The sequence below is a fragment of the Phascolarctos cinereus genome, unplaced genomic scaffold (assembly GCF_003287225.1).
Source record: "Phascolarctos cinereus isolate Bilbo 61053 unplaced genomic scaffold, phaCin_HiC Scaffold_5;HRSCAF=322, whole genome shotgun sequence".
Taxonomy (NCBI): domain Eukaryota; kingdom Metazoa; phylum Chordata; class Mammalia; order Diprotodontia; family Phascolarctidae; genus Phascolarctos; species Phascolarctos cinereus.
Genome location: NW_027555958.1, coordinates 125,016,781 through 125,032,110, shown reverse-complemented (window position 1 = coordinate 125,032,110; position 15,330 = coordinate 125,016,781). Strand labels below are relative to the sequence as shown.

The 15,330-nt window shown below is 37.5% G+C and overlaps 1 protein-coding gene across 1 annotated transcript in view; it reads left to right on the top strand.

Annotated features, from left to right (window-relative positions):
• The first annotated feature begins 1,852 nt into the window (after positions 1-1,852).
• The window catches only part of ENPP3 (ectonucleotide pyrophosphatase/phosphodiesterase 3), a 119,155-nt gene continuing 105,677 nt past the window's right edge, over positions 1,853-15,330 (top strand). The window contains 3 exon segments of the mRNA XM_078155130.1: positions 1,853-2,028; positions 2,752-2,970; positions 11,808-11,880. Coding sequence (XP_078011256.1) covers positions 2,890-2,970; positions 11,808-11,880 — 154 coding nt within the window. The 5' untranslated portion in view covers positions 1,853-2,028; positions 2,752-2,889.

Genomic DNA, 15,330 nt, shown 5'->3' with positions numbered 1-15,330 from the left:
TATGTATATATAGATATAGATATAGACTGATAGATATAGATATAGGTAGATATAGATAGATAGATAGATAGATAGATAGATAGATAGATAGATAGATAGATAGAGGGCACAGGGTGAGTTGAAGATGAAGGGGTGACTATCATGAGAATAAAATTAAGGGGTGAGAGAGGATTATACAGAGAGAAGGAGAAAAGGAAAGGTAGAATGGGATAAATTATCTCACATAGAACAGACAAGAAAAGGCTTTTACAGTGGAGGGGAAATGGGGCAAGGTGAGAGGGAATGAGTGAATCTTATTCTCACTGGATTTGGCTTAAGGAGAGAATAACATACACACTCAATTGGGTATGGAAATCTATCTTACCCTACAGGAAAATGGGGAGGGGGGAAGGAGACAAGAGAGCAGGAGGATTATAGAAGGCAGGGCAGATTGGGGAAGGGGGTGATCAGAAGCAAACACTTCTAAAGGAGAACAGGTCAAAAGAGAGAATAGAATAAATGGGAGGTGGGATAGGATGAAGGGAAATATACTTAGTTTTTCTCAACATGATTACTATGGAAGTGTTTTGTATGACTACACATGTAGAACCTGTATCAAGTTGCTTGCCTTCTCAATGAGAGTGGGTGGGGAGGGAGGAAGGGAGAAAATTTAGAACCCAAAGTTTTAAAAACAAAAGTTAAAAAAAATTGTTTTCACATGCAACTGGGAAAGAAGATATACAGGAAATAGGGTATAGAAATCTATCCTACCCTACGGGAAAATTGAAGGGGAAGGGGGTAAGAGAAGGGGGGGGAGAGATAGAAGGGAGGATATTAGAAGAAGGGGTATTCAGAATGCATGCCATCTTGGGGTTGAGGGGGAGGGATGAGATGGGGAGAAAACTTGGAACTCAAAATCTTGTGGAATAAATTAATTAATTTTTAAAAATTAAAAAATAAAAACTCCCAGGGAGCAGTCTTCCAAAGAACAATTAGCCAGTCTGGAATCCTCTGTTGGTCCACACTAATAAAATTATAGTTCACAACTCACCACCAACGTGTTTGCCTTTAATAGTAAGCCAGAAGAGATGAATCTCAAAATAAAGGCATTTAATGAAATGTCATACTAAGAAAAATAGCAACAAAACGTTTCCCTCATGAGTCTTCCCCATCTAGCTACATTTAGAATCAATAGGAAGAGTGGGTGAACATAGAGAGCACAAGTGGAAAGGCATACATGCAGGGATCTTGTGTGGCCAAGGCTGTCCCATGGGAATGTAATCAAGGCAAACACGTGGACGGGCAGCTCATCTGTAGGGATTCTGCTGTCTGTGGGTTACTTACTCTGACACTGTTCTCATAATCTTTACTAAATGGTCTTGTTCCCTGCTGGTTTAATAATTCTCAGGTATCTGAGAATTTCCCCTTAGGGGAAAAGCTGCAGCAACCCAGTTTTGTTCCTTGTAAGTATCAGCTTTGAGGCTTCACTTCATTTCTATAAAGCCCCAGATTCCAAGCTCCTTAAAACAAAAAACAAGGTGTTTCCAGCTAGCTGGTGTCCTTCAGGTCTCAGTCTTTCCTCTCCATAACTCTTTCTGGTAAGGGGATCAAAAAATCTCCTTTTAGTTTAGGATGACTGTTTCAAATATTTCCTAAATTTTTATTTCTGTAGAATAAGTTATCTAAAAGCAGGAAAGATTATTTGCCCGATAGTTCCCAAATAGCCTAGGATTTGGGAGAATGCAAACTTTGAAAATATGAAGTTTCTCTTAATCACCAATGTAGGAGAAAAAAAATGCAAGAAAAAAAAAAGAGGCCCCAGAGGCAAGGCATTGTCTCTACCTGCCCCACCCACTAACAGCTTTCCGGGATCTTTCATAGGCAGATGTCCTTGTTCTAGCCCAAAGAAACTTTACTCCTCGCTGTTAAATAGGAATTCCAGATGGGAAGAGGCACTCACCATGGAATGAGAACTGGAAAGACTTCTGGTAGGAAGTGGCATTGGAATTGAACTTTGATAGAAGCTAGGGACTGTCAGAGAAGGAAAAGGTAAGGGCGGAGTGAATTTGAGAAAAGGGGCACGGCTTGTGTTAAGTGAAGAAGATTCAATGCCCTTGGTGAGAAATAAGGGAAATTGGCATACCTAGATGGGGAACCAAGGACAGGAATAAAGGCATCTGCCTTTATTCACAAGTCATAAAGGAAAATAGTTTTTAATGTGCATATTCTTAAGGGAGTGAATGTTTGTAATAGCCTTAGCGATTTAGGCTGAATTTGAAGACTTCCTGATTGGGTATTATATGAGACACTGAATTCTTGTGTCAGAAGTTGTTACTTACTTTAAAGAGCAGCATAAACACTTGTTTGAGATTGATTAGGAGCCTAGATTAGAAGACCTCTTAGAGGTATCCAAAGCCATGCAAAACTTCCTAAATTTGAGCATTTTCTTTATTTAAGAAACAATATTTCCCTTCATAAGAAAATTAACTTTAGCAGATTGCTTCTATGCCAGGACTGTTGCTGATTTGAAAGAAATTGAGATGGTTATCATCGTTGTTTTTGCTGTATTTTAGATTTGTAGGAGAATAGAAAACACTGAAACAGGTGTAATTTAAGCTATTTCTTTCATTCTTAAGAGAACAGCACATGTAGAACAGAACGTAGTGACATCTGGTTATTGTACACATGATGGGGCTATCTACAGTACATTAAAACTGGACTTTCATCTTTTGACAGTCATGTGTAATTACTTTTTAAAAAAAATACTTTTAGATTGCCCAATCACTGCAGGGCCTCAGTCCTCCACAGATCCTCACAAGTTGATGCCGTAGATCTGCCTTGTAGCATTCTCTGTTAGACAACAGAGGGAAAGAGACATAGCTACTGACTGTTCTCAAAACAAGCAGAATAATGGTGGAATCAACACTGGATTTACAAACAGAAGACCCTGTGAAAAGAAGCACTCTTAAGAGATATAAAATACTCTCTGGGGTAAGTAGCACCAACAGTTACAGGATTTATGTTGATTCTTTGCCGTGATGATGAATTGCATGTATATGATTTGTTATGGGTATTAGCATATTTGTTCACTTTAAATATTTGTTCATATTTTAAAATATTTATGCCTTTGCACTGCAGTCATTGCCTATTCGAGTTCTGTATTGAATCAGATCTCGTGGCCAAATCCTCTGGGCTCCTTTCTCCCCCAGATAAGAAATGATTAAGCAAAATATTAGTCTGGTACATTGGTAAGAGCACTGACTCTGGCATCAGAGGATCTGGGTTCGAATCTCTCCTGATACTTTCCACCCCTGAGACCTTGGATGAATCAATTAACTTCCCTGGGCTTCATTCAGTTCTCTCATCTGTAAATTGGACTAGGTGGCCTCTGACTAGGCTTCTTCCAGCTCTAGATTTACGATCTAGTACGGTAGCTTCACCCCACAATTTATAGAACAGTCTATAGAAATAGCTCTCTACCTCTCTGCCATCAGGGAAGAGCTATGTTTTATTATTTCTCTCTTCTCCAGGACAGTTACTGGTTTCTCCTTTACTCAGAGTTCAACTTACTTTTTGGGATCTCATGTTGTTTTTTTCTCTGCCATTATTCCTCATTTACCTATCTGAAAAATGCCTCACTATTACTCTTTGCAGCAACTGAAATGAATGTTAGATTCTTTTAGCAACATTTTACAAATAGGTTTCAAAAAGGTGGATTAGGATCAGATTCCATTGTAACTATATCTAGACAGAGGTTCCAGAAAGCTTGAAGAGTGTTTCTTTAGTCTAGCCGCACTGGCATAAGAACATACTTGAGCCACCACTCTTCAAATGCTAGGGATGTTTCAAAGAATAACTGAAGAGAACTACAGATTTGTTTATTTTATAACTAACCGAGGAGTTCAGAAATTCTTTTGGAATCTAGTATGTAAATCATGACGCAAAATCTTGGTAACTCATTCACTAGATATTTGGGAGGCAAAGTGCCTTAAAAGTCTGCTTTGGAGACTTTCTCCTTAGAAGTAAACACCCCTTCCAGACTTTCTGCAGAATCTATGGCAACACCCATAAGGCTCCTTCTAACATTTTTATATATGTCATCTGTGTAGGAAAAATTTTAGTCAGATTAGAATCAGATCAGACAGATTCCTAACCAGTGGGTGGGCAATCCCCTCCTGTCTCTGATCTCACCTTTTTGAAACATGGGGCTTCTGTTATATTTCCCTGGCTATAATGCACTCCCTTTCCTTATTCTCCCAGGGGAGTAAGATTTATTGCTGTCCAGCTAGTCCAGTACCTTGGAGCTTGTTCCCAAACTCTCCTTTAGCTCACCTGGAAATTTGACAGCAATTCTGCCACCTGATGGACCTGGTGGATTTCTTCTCTTTTTCTGAGAAAGGTTCTAATAATAGACAGCCTGGGGACAAGCACGCCCAAATATTTCTTTCTCAAAAGGAGATGAAAAATAATGTCTTTTTCTTCAAACAGCCTTTTCTGAAATTGTTGAAAGCAGCCCTCTTATTTGTTTTTTTTAATCCTCAAAGGGAATAATCTCAATTCCTCAAGGCTATTAATTTTTCATCCCATTTATTATTTACCTGTGAAACTTTCCAGTTCCCTGAACCAGCTTCTTAAATGTATAAGCCTCAAATGATGAAAACTCTGGACTCTTCTTCAGCTTGCGTTCTCAATATTATTCCTATTCTATGTTCTATTTTGATGCCTATTAAAAGCTGTATTATTGTTATAGTATGTTCTGTTTCAATGTCCCCCTGAGGATACTCAGCTAACTATCACTTTTCACTGTAGTTCCCTCCTGGACAGAGAAATAAATGTAGAGTGTGGTTAGAGCTCCTCAGACACCTGCTGTAAATTCCCAAATGTTTGCTCTGGTGAAAATGCTGACCCATTCCACAGCCATCCCCTCTAACAAGTCCCTGACATCATGGTGTTCTGGCCTAGTGCACCCACCTGGAATATGCACTTAGTGTAGAGAATTAGAAATCCCATGAATGTGTCAGTAGTTGAAATGGGATCACAGGATTATAGATTTAGAGTTGCAAGGAGCCTTGGAGTCCAAAATTTTCACTTTATAGATAAGGAAATGAGACACAGAAAGGCTAAGTGACTTGCCCAGGGTCACACAGCTAGTAAGTATCTGAGGCAAGGTTTGAACCCAGGTCTTTCTTCCTTGAAGTCCAGTATCCTATCTACTATACCACCTTGTCTCCTTATTATGTAAAGCACATTCTGTTTAAATTACTTTGATCATACAATTAGATCACAGATTTACAGCTAGAAGGGATCATCTAATCCAAACCCCTCATTTCCTAGATCAGGAAACTGAGACTCAGAGAGATTAAATGATTTACCTAAGATCATACCAGGTAGTAATCGGCAGTTTGAATCTGAACCCAGGTCTGTTCTCTAGCTCCAAATCCAGCATTATTATCACACTTCTCTCTTATTAATCTTGATACATGTGAGGTATCCCTTACTCTTCTCTCTTCCCTCCTTCTCCTTTTCATTATCCTCCTGCACTCAATTTGTAATGGTTCCAAGAAAACCCAGCACTCTAGCACTCTAGGTGGCTCTGGATTTCCAGAGAGCCCATCGGAATATACATCAGGACCAGAATGGGATAAATCATCTTTCCTCTTGAGATTGCCCACATCTCTGGGACTAGATCATAGAATTTATTTTTTTGTTTCTTTTTTTGTATTATAACCTTAACAAACATTAACATTTCAATAAACAAAAAAACAGGAAAAAAAGAAATTGTCAACTTCTGTTATATGCCCTTTTTTGTACATATTAAAGTTAATATATAGTGGTAAAACTGTTCTGCTTTTCTATGTCCCTTTCTGAACTTTCTTCTGTGTATTTTTTTTAATGCTTCACCAATGATCTTTTTTTCTTCTTTTTTTGATATCACTTTCATCACCTACTGATTCCCCAGGTCACACACATATCCCTTGTAACCAATAAGTATAGTTAAGCAAAACAAAATAGCATTAGATTATGTAATTTTATATCAGAGATAATTTATGATAATCCCTTCACTCTACAAATAAAGAAACTGAGAACCATAGAGGTTAAGTGACTTGTCCAAAATTCATTCATTCTTTTTTTTTTAAAATTTTTTTTGGGGGGGGGGTGAGGTGATGGGGGTTAAGTGACTTGCCCAGGTTCACACAACCACTAAGTGTTGAGTGTCTAAGGCTGGATTTGAACTCAGGTCCTCCTGATTGCAAGGCCAGAGCTCTATTCACTGTGCTACCTAGCTGTCCCCCAAAATTCATTCACTCAATAAACATTTATTCAATAAACATTTATTAAATGCCTATTCTCTGACAGACATTGGGCTAAGCTCTGGATCGTATAACTATTTAGTGATTGAACAGAAACTCAAAACTAGCTCTCCTAGAACTCCAGTCTAGAGTTCTTCCCATTACACTACTCTGCCCTGTAGCTGATGCTTTCCTGGGAGGAGCATGGGTCAAGTTGGATACATGCTGAATTGTCTAGAGGTCTTAGCTCTTGGAAATCCTGTAATGGAATTAGACAATACTGGACAGTTTCTTTGTCCTTTGTTTTAGCTTCCTTGAAAGATATTAGGTGTTATCTGTCATAGTATTTTTAAAATGCTTTCGATGTCCTATTTGAGAGGTAGCGTTGGATAGAGGGCAGGCCTTAGTGCTGCTGAGAAACTTAAGACCTGCCGATGACGGGCAAGTTACATCCTCTCAATGCTCCAAGCAACTCTCTCCAGGTGACTTTCAAAGGCATCCATATACTTGTTTGTTTGTTTTGATAACTGTATTTCAATATGATTGGATTTGTAATCCTATATATTTTATTGCATGAATTTTAAAAATTGTGTTGAGAAGGGGTCTGTGGGCTTCAACAGAGTGCCAAAAGGAACTATGATACACAAAAAAAGATTAAGAATCCCTATACCAATTATGTATTTTGTATGGCTTTACTCATCACTAACTGCCAAAGTACTTGGGATGTGGCTCTCATCTAAGGAGTGGGTCCTGCTCTCAATCCAAGCCTAGCTCACTTTGTATATATCAGCTGGCTTTGACAAACATAAATATAAATCCACTAGAACGCATAAGAAGTCTCACTTTTATCCTTGACCCACTCTTGCCCCATAGTTTCGTATGACCGTTTTCTTAGGATATGCACTATGTAAAGGCAGAGAAATACCTTGACTGATAGGTTTTAAAGCTTCTTTCTCAGCCCCAACCAATCTCCCCTTCTTTTACCCTTTGTGCTACTATTCTGTCAAAGCTATTTCTTCGTACTGTGACCTTGAGGTCCAATTCTTTGGCATACATTGGTTTCTAACCAATCAGTGAGTGTTTCTTATCTGTATGATCCAGAAGATTAAGGTTTGTTGAGCAAGCAGTTCTCAGAAAATTGACAGATATTGCTTATCTACTGTCTTGGTTCAAACCGTTTTATTATTGAAAACGCACCGTTTTCTCCCAACATTCACCTACTTAGGTTCTTAAAAACTCCTGGTTCTCCTAATATATAATATTAATATGTTGCTTTAATATTTGTTTTGGGTCCAACATTGCTCTTCAATATTTGACTGTGCAATTTTGGTTTTTGGGCTGTTGTTTCTTTTATTTACATTGTCATAGTTACTGTGTGTATATTTTCCTGGTCCTGTCTTTTCACTTTGCATCAATGTAAATAAGTCTTTTTATGCTTCTCTGTATGTTATCTTGCTCATTGTTTCTTATAGTATAGTAATGTTCTATTACATTTATGTGCCATGGTTTAAGTCATTCCCCTATAAATGAGTATCTACTCTTTTTTTCCTGGTATTTTCCACAGAAAATACGGATAAAATAGTTTGGTCTATATGGGACTTTTTGAAACTAATCATTTTGGGGTACATACCTAGCAGAACAATCTCTGGGTCAAAAGGTAAATCCATGTTAGTGATTTTCTTTGCATAATTCTGAATTGCTTTTTACAGAAATTATACCAATTCAGCTCTGCCAACAATACAATATTGTTCTTGTCTTTCTAAAATCCCTCCATAAGGCCTATTCTCATTTTTTTGTTATCTGCTAATTTTCTGGTTGTGAAAGATTGCTTTTTAATGTTATATTTTGTGTTTCTGTCATAATATGAAATCTATATTTCTGCCTTTCTGTCTTTAATCTTAAATCTGATTTCAAGTATCTTCCATGGACAACTGTATTTGTGAATATGTATTGTTGCTGCTCAGTCATTTTTCAGTCATGTTTGACTCTTTGTGACACCATTTGGGGTTTTCTTGGCAGAGATAGTATTGGTTTTCTCCAGTTCATTTTACAGATGAAGAATTGAAGCACACAGGGTTAAGTGACTTGCCCAGGGTCACCTAGCTTGTCTGAGGATCATCTACCTGACTTCAGGCCTGTTACTCTATGCATTGTGCCACGTAGCTGCCCTGTGAATATGTATTACCTGTAGTAATTAAGGATTCACTAACTACCCCTGGTATGGAATTAATTGAATATAGGAAGGAAATTAAACACATAATTTTTTTTTTGGTGGTAGTAAAAGCAGGAGTTCTTCTTGGAACTGCTCATGTAAAAGGAAAGGATAAAGATACTTGGAAAAAGATAAAATCTAGATTCAGAACCTACCTCGTATACTTGTCTGTGCCTCAGTCATCTTATCCATAAGATAAGAATAATAAAACTTGTAATACCTATCTTGCAGTATTTTTGTGAAGCTTAAATGAAATGATGTTTATAAAGCACTTTGTAAACCTTAAATGGCTATACAAATGTCAGGTTTTTTTTTTCATGATGGCAGATTTTTATGATTGGTTCAGGGTGGTTCCCTGACTCAATGGATAAGCTTCTAGAGCTATTAAGTCTTTGGACTCCCACAATAATCTATCCTAAGTCACTGAAACCAAAGGACATACCAAGGATTATGTTCCTATTCTCTATAGGAAGATATAATAAAACATTCTGACCAAAAACTCACCTCCCTATAAACTCATAGAGTTGATCATATCCCCTGATCAAACCTATATAGTACAGACCTGTCATTTCAGTATTATTTTTAAAATTTCACAACTAAGATAGAAAAATATATCGAGTAGTCCAGCAAAAGAATGCAAGAGTTATTTTGTTCAGGTGGTTCAGTGTCATCAAAAAAGATACAGATTGCTTGTTGATATTTCACATAAATTTAGCATATTATAAATTTGAGGCACTTTCACTTTCAAGTAACAAACTTTGCTAAAGCGAGAAAGATCCAGTTATTTACAGGATCCAAGTGGGGACCTCCCAGGAAACTCCATTTATTTAGCAAAGCAGATTGTAACCTGTCCATGGATTAGTAGGTGTGTCCAAAAGAGTTACCTGAAGAGCATAGTAGAGTGACTTGTCTGGGTCACACAACTAATAAATGTTTGAAGAAGGATTTGAGCCAAGGTCTTACTGACCCCAAGACCAGCTCTCTATTCATTATACCATGCAGTTTCTATTCCCATAAAATACTTGAGTCGTCATGTGTACCTTAAATAACATATTTTTGTTTCTCTCTTCCGATTGTATATAACTTATTTGTAAGTTTGTAAGATGAGTTCATTTTCTTGCTTTTTATGTCAAGCTTCAAAATGAAGAGTCTCTGAATAAACCTTTGTGATAACTATGTTTTCTTTCAGGAAGGTGGGCTTTATAACTTCCTCTTCTTTTAACAATGGACAAAAGAAACTGGTTCTTCCTGTTTAAGTAACTGGCACATTTGTGTTATTGTATACTTAGCCTTTATGATAAAAAAATATCCAATCCTTCTCACCCCCTTAATTATTGGACTTGTTGGATAGGGTAGAGTACAGAGGAGAAGAGATACATCTCTATGCTATGTTCTTATGATGACCTTAAGTCCAGGAAAAGAGAGACCTTTGTCAGTTGCTTTGATGTGAAGAGCTTATGTTTGGAAGGCCACTGAAATTAGCCAGAATAATTAATTTGAATATGAACAATAAACCAGATCTGTTGGTGAATTATCTGTAGGCCATCCTTCAATGTCTTGATTTCTCTGTCCTATGGTGAGCAGGCACGAGTCAGTTGCTTTGTAGAAGAGAAGTGATTTCTTATTAATTGATTGGCAAATGACCTCTTTCAGACAACAGAATATGACACTAAAAAGGGAAAAGAATTAAGCAGGATCAATGCTACTAGTCAAGAGTTGTTTTGAATAAAGTAATTTATCTTCCTTAGGCTTAATGTTGGGTTAAACTCATAATATTGAACCAGGGCTGATGATATTGGAAGTATAAATTTAATTGCCCAGTAATGAACTATCCTTATGTTTTCAAGACTAAATGTATTGAGAAGCACTCATTCTGTGAAGGGCCCTGTGACTACAAGTTGGAGTTAAGCAGCTTTGTTATAGCTCCCTTTTGTTTTGTTTAGCAAGGGGATCTGTTTATTTAGAGCATTTGTGCATTGGACAAAGAGGCTATTTCTTGGGGCAGCTGGGTGATGCAGTGGATAGAGCACCAGCCCTGGATTCAGGAGGATGTGAGTTCAAATTGACCTCGGACACACAACACTTACTAGCTGTGTGACCCTGGGCAAGTCACTTAACCCCATTGCTTAGCCAAAAATAAATAATTTTTAAAAAGGAAGCTATTTTTTCAAAGACAGGATCATAAATTTAAAGTGGGAAGGGACCTCAGAGGTCCAATACCCTCATTTGACAGATAGAGTAAACCAAGGCCCAGAGATGTTAAATGAAAGACTTGGGAATTAACTGTGGACCATCTGACTTCCCTTTCTATTATGTCACACTGCTCCCACTTCTATGAGGAAGATAAAAGTAAATAAAATGCACATATGATAACTTGTGAATTAATCAAATTGTTAGTATACTGGGGTAGGGCGGCTAGGTGGCACAAAGGATTAAGTGCCAGGCCTGAAGTCAGGAATACTCATCTTCCTGAGTTCAAATCTGGCCTCAGACACTTACTGGCTGTGTGACCCTGAACAAGTCACTTAACCCTGTTTGCCTCAGTTTCCTCATCTTTCAATTGAGCTGGAGAAAGAAATGGACCTCTGTCTTTGCCAAGAAAACACCAGATAGGGGCACAAAAAGTTTACACAATCGAAATGACTCAACAACAACAAAAATAGTGTGTTGATTAACTAGTACACTGAAGATATTCAGTAAAACATATTCATTTGGGAAGGATGATGCCAAGCATCTGCATAGGTTAAAATTTCTGATTTTATTCATTTTTTAAAAATTGCTTTTTTTTTGTGGTATATGAATGTAATGGAATACTATTGTGCTGTAAGAAATGATGAACAGGCTGACTTTAGAAAAACCTGGAAAGACTTGTATGGTCTGATGCTAAGTGAAGTGAGCAGAACCAAGAGGACTTTGTACACAATAACAGCCACGTTATGCAATGACTAAGATTGTTAAACTGAACCCTTCTCAGCATTACGAGGATCTAAGACATCTCCAGAGGCCTCAGGATGGAAAATGCTGTCCACATCCAAAGAAAGAACTATGGAAGTTGAATCGCTATCATTTTTTTTCTCTTCTGTTGAGTTTTGTTTCGTCTTTCTGATGGTTCCTCCTATTGGTTTTAATTTTTACTTACAACTTCACTAATGTGAAAATATGTTTAATAGGAATGTAAATGTAAAGCCTATATCAGAGGGTGGTGGGGAGGAAGGGGGAGAAAAATTTTAAACTCAAAAGCATATGGAAGTGATTGTTGATAAATCAAAATAAATTAATAAAATTAAAAAATAAAAATTGCTTTTTTTTGGTTTTTTTGGTGACAGGTTCTTTGTGTTTTGTTGGTGGTTGTGTTGCTTGGCCTAGGCCTGGCACTTGGATCAAGACCACAAAAGCAAGGTATGGACTAAAGCTTTCATGAAATCTCTTTTATACAGTGTTTTCAAGGTCCAAAGGAATTGTATTTCTGTAAATTGAAAAGTTAATTTTCATAAAGTTTTCTAAAAAGAAATTGTGATTCAAGAGATCACACCTAGTTCAGTCTTCTCTTTTACAGATGAGGAAAATGAAGCCCAAGGTCGTATAAATAATAAGTTTTAGTCTGGATTTGTACTCAAGTCCTCTGAACCCAGAATCAATGCTCTTTTCATTATATTACCAGGATTTCCATAGCAATTGACTGGGTATGATGGGTGAAGATCATTGAATCATAGGGACTGATTCAATTTTTCAACATTTCTCATAATGTCCACCCCCCCCCTTTTTTTTTCACACTGCCACCCTGGTACAGCCCCTCATCATATCATGCCTAGACTATTGCTGAAAATAGTCTTCTGGTTGGGCTCCCTGCCTCGTGTCTCTCCCCTCTCTAGTCCATCCTTCAGTCAGCTACCCAAGTGACTTAGGTTGATCTCACCAGCATATCCCTGCCATGACCCATTCAGTAGTCTATTGGTTTCCTGTCACCTCCAGGGCCAAACCTAAACTATCCTTTGTCTTTCAAAGATCTTCATAATTTAGAACCTTTTTACCTTTCCAGTGTTCTTACACCTTACTCCTTTCCATGTTTTCTGCAATATGGTGACACTGATCTTCCTGATAGACCTCAAACAAACACTGCGTCTCCTGTCTCCAAGCATTTTCACTGACCATCTCCATTTCTGGAGTGCTTTCCCTACTCATCTGTGCCTCCTAGCTTCCTTTCTTCCTTCCTTCCTTCTTTCCTTCCTTTCAAGTCTCAGATAAAATCCCAGCTTCTATAAAAAGCCTTTCCTGGTACCCCTTTAATGCTAGTGCTTTCCTTCTGAGATTACTGTCCATTTATCCTGCACGTGTCTTGTCTGTACATGGTCGTTTTCATGTTGTCTTCTCCATTGGAATGCGAGCTCCTCAAGGACAGTGGCTGTTCTGGTTTTCTATTTTTTTTTTTTTTTGCTTCGCTTCTCCCCAGAACTCAGCACAAGTGCCTGGCACACAGTGAGCACTTAAGCTTATTGACTAAGTGGTGATAATGAGTATGAATAGCTTTTGCTCTAAATTTGCCTATGAAAGAGAAGAGGGATAGGGGATTGTATGATTCAGTGAAAGGGTTTTAATGATTGGGAGATCTGGTCTTATTCATAAGCAGAGAGGAAGAAGCCACTGGGTAAGGAGAAATTGAAAATTCATGAGAGAGAAGACACAATTAAAAAGAAAAGCACCTGGAGAAGACAAGCACGGATAGTAGGATCAAGGGCATAAATAGAATGATTGGCATTTATAAGGAAAAGGTCCCCCTCATACTCTGAGACTGTAAGAAAAAGAGGAGAGAATAGGGTGTGAGGTAGAGATAATTGGACGTATAGATATGGGAGGGGTCTCATGATAGGTGGCTTCAATTCTTTTTTAAAAATAATATTTTATCTTTTTCCAAATTATATGTAAAAACAATTTTCAACATTGATTTTTTTTTAATTGTCTCAAATTTTCTCTCTCTGTTCCTTACCTCCCCTCTCCCTGAAATGGTAAACAGTTTGGTATATGTTATATATGTTCAATCATGCAAAACATATTACCATAATATTGCTATAATATGGTTATGTTATAAAAGAAGACACAGACCCAAAAGGTGAAAAAATGCCATAAAAAATAAAGTGAAAAATAGTTTGTTGATATTTATCAGTTAGGGAACGACTTGTATTCTTACACATTTGAATCATTTCTTTATGTATCTGAGAAATGAAGCCTTTATCAGAGACACTTGGTGTGAAAATTGTTTTCCAGCTTTCTTTCTAATATTGATTGCATTGGTTTTATTTATGCAAAATTTTAAAATTGAATATAATAAAAATTATCCCATTTTACATCTAGTAATACTCTCTGTCTCTTGTTTGGTCATAAATTCTTCCCTTTTCTATAAATCTGACAGGTAAACTATTCCTTGCTTTCCTAATTTGCTTATAATTTCAGTATTTATATTTAGATCATGTACCCATTTTGTCCTTATCTTGGTAGGTGTTCTATACCTAGTTTCTGCCATATACTGTTTTCCAATTTTCCCAGAAGTCTTTGTGAACTAGTGAGTTCTTGTCCCAAAAGCTGGGGTCTTCGGGTTTATCAAATGCTAAATTACTATGATCATTTACTATTGTGTCTTATTTATTTTATCTATTCCACCGATCCACAATTCTGTTTCTTAGGCAGTACCAGATAGTTTTGATGATTACCACTTTATAATACAGTTTGAAATCTGGTATGGCAAGGCCACCTTCCTTTACATTTGTTTTCATTAATTCCCTTGATATTCTTGACCTTTTGTTTTTCCAGGTGAATTTTGTTATGATTTTTCCTAGCTTTATAAGATAATTTTGTTAGTTTGATTGGTATGGCACTGAATAAGCATATTAATTTAGGTAGAATTTCATTTTTATTATATTGGCTTGGCCTACACATGAGCAATTAGTAGCCTCAATTCTTTAGTGAAGTATGTGGTAAAAAGTCTTCTGTTCAAAGGGAGGCAGTAGGTGAGATTATAAGTGACTTGAAGAAATAACATAAAATTTGGAATAGATGCCATGGGGTATGGGACAGTCAATCAGGACAGAGTGAAAAGGAGTGGTGTGTAGCAAGTAGGTAAGTCCCAGTTAAAGTTATATAACATAAATTTGTAGTGGATCCAGTCAAAATGTTGTGTAACTTCCTCCCTTGTGTTCAATTGCATGTTATCTTTGCATCTCAAAATGCCTTGACATTATCTTCCTCCCCTTATTTCCTCCAGTTTCTGATAGAGGAGGCCCTTCCTGCCAAAGTTAACCCCTCTAAATGTGCCTTTGATTCTAACTCTTCCTATCTTCTTCAGACTGCTTCCTAAATCATCCCTCTTCTCTCTAGAATCTTCAACCTTTTCCTCTCAACTGTTTCCTTCCCTATTACCTTCAAATATACCCAAGTGATGAGATTCAGGGGCATCCCAAAATATTGGGGTGCAAGGTTGTCCCAAAAGAATTCACTCAGGCTATCTCCAAATCAAGTAAAGGCATTTATTGGGGGAGGGGGTAACATAACACAACACACTAAGCAGGTTCCTTTTCCCCTGAAGGGAGACACAGCTAAAGGGAGACCCTAGATTCTTAAGCGGGATGTTCTCTGCTTAAGGAAGATGCCCCAGTGAGGAAGATGCCTGAATAAGGGAGGACGCTCCCCCCACTTAAGGAGGAGGCCCCCCAGCCAGGAAAAGCTAGTGATTCTTACAGAGTAAAACCTGCCTTGAGCAGGGAGATGAGATAACTAGGAAGTTTCTGGGCATTCTCTATTCTATTGTTAACCCCTGGGTGAGGGGCCCCAGTTAGTTTTAGTATTTCATTGACCAGC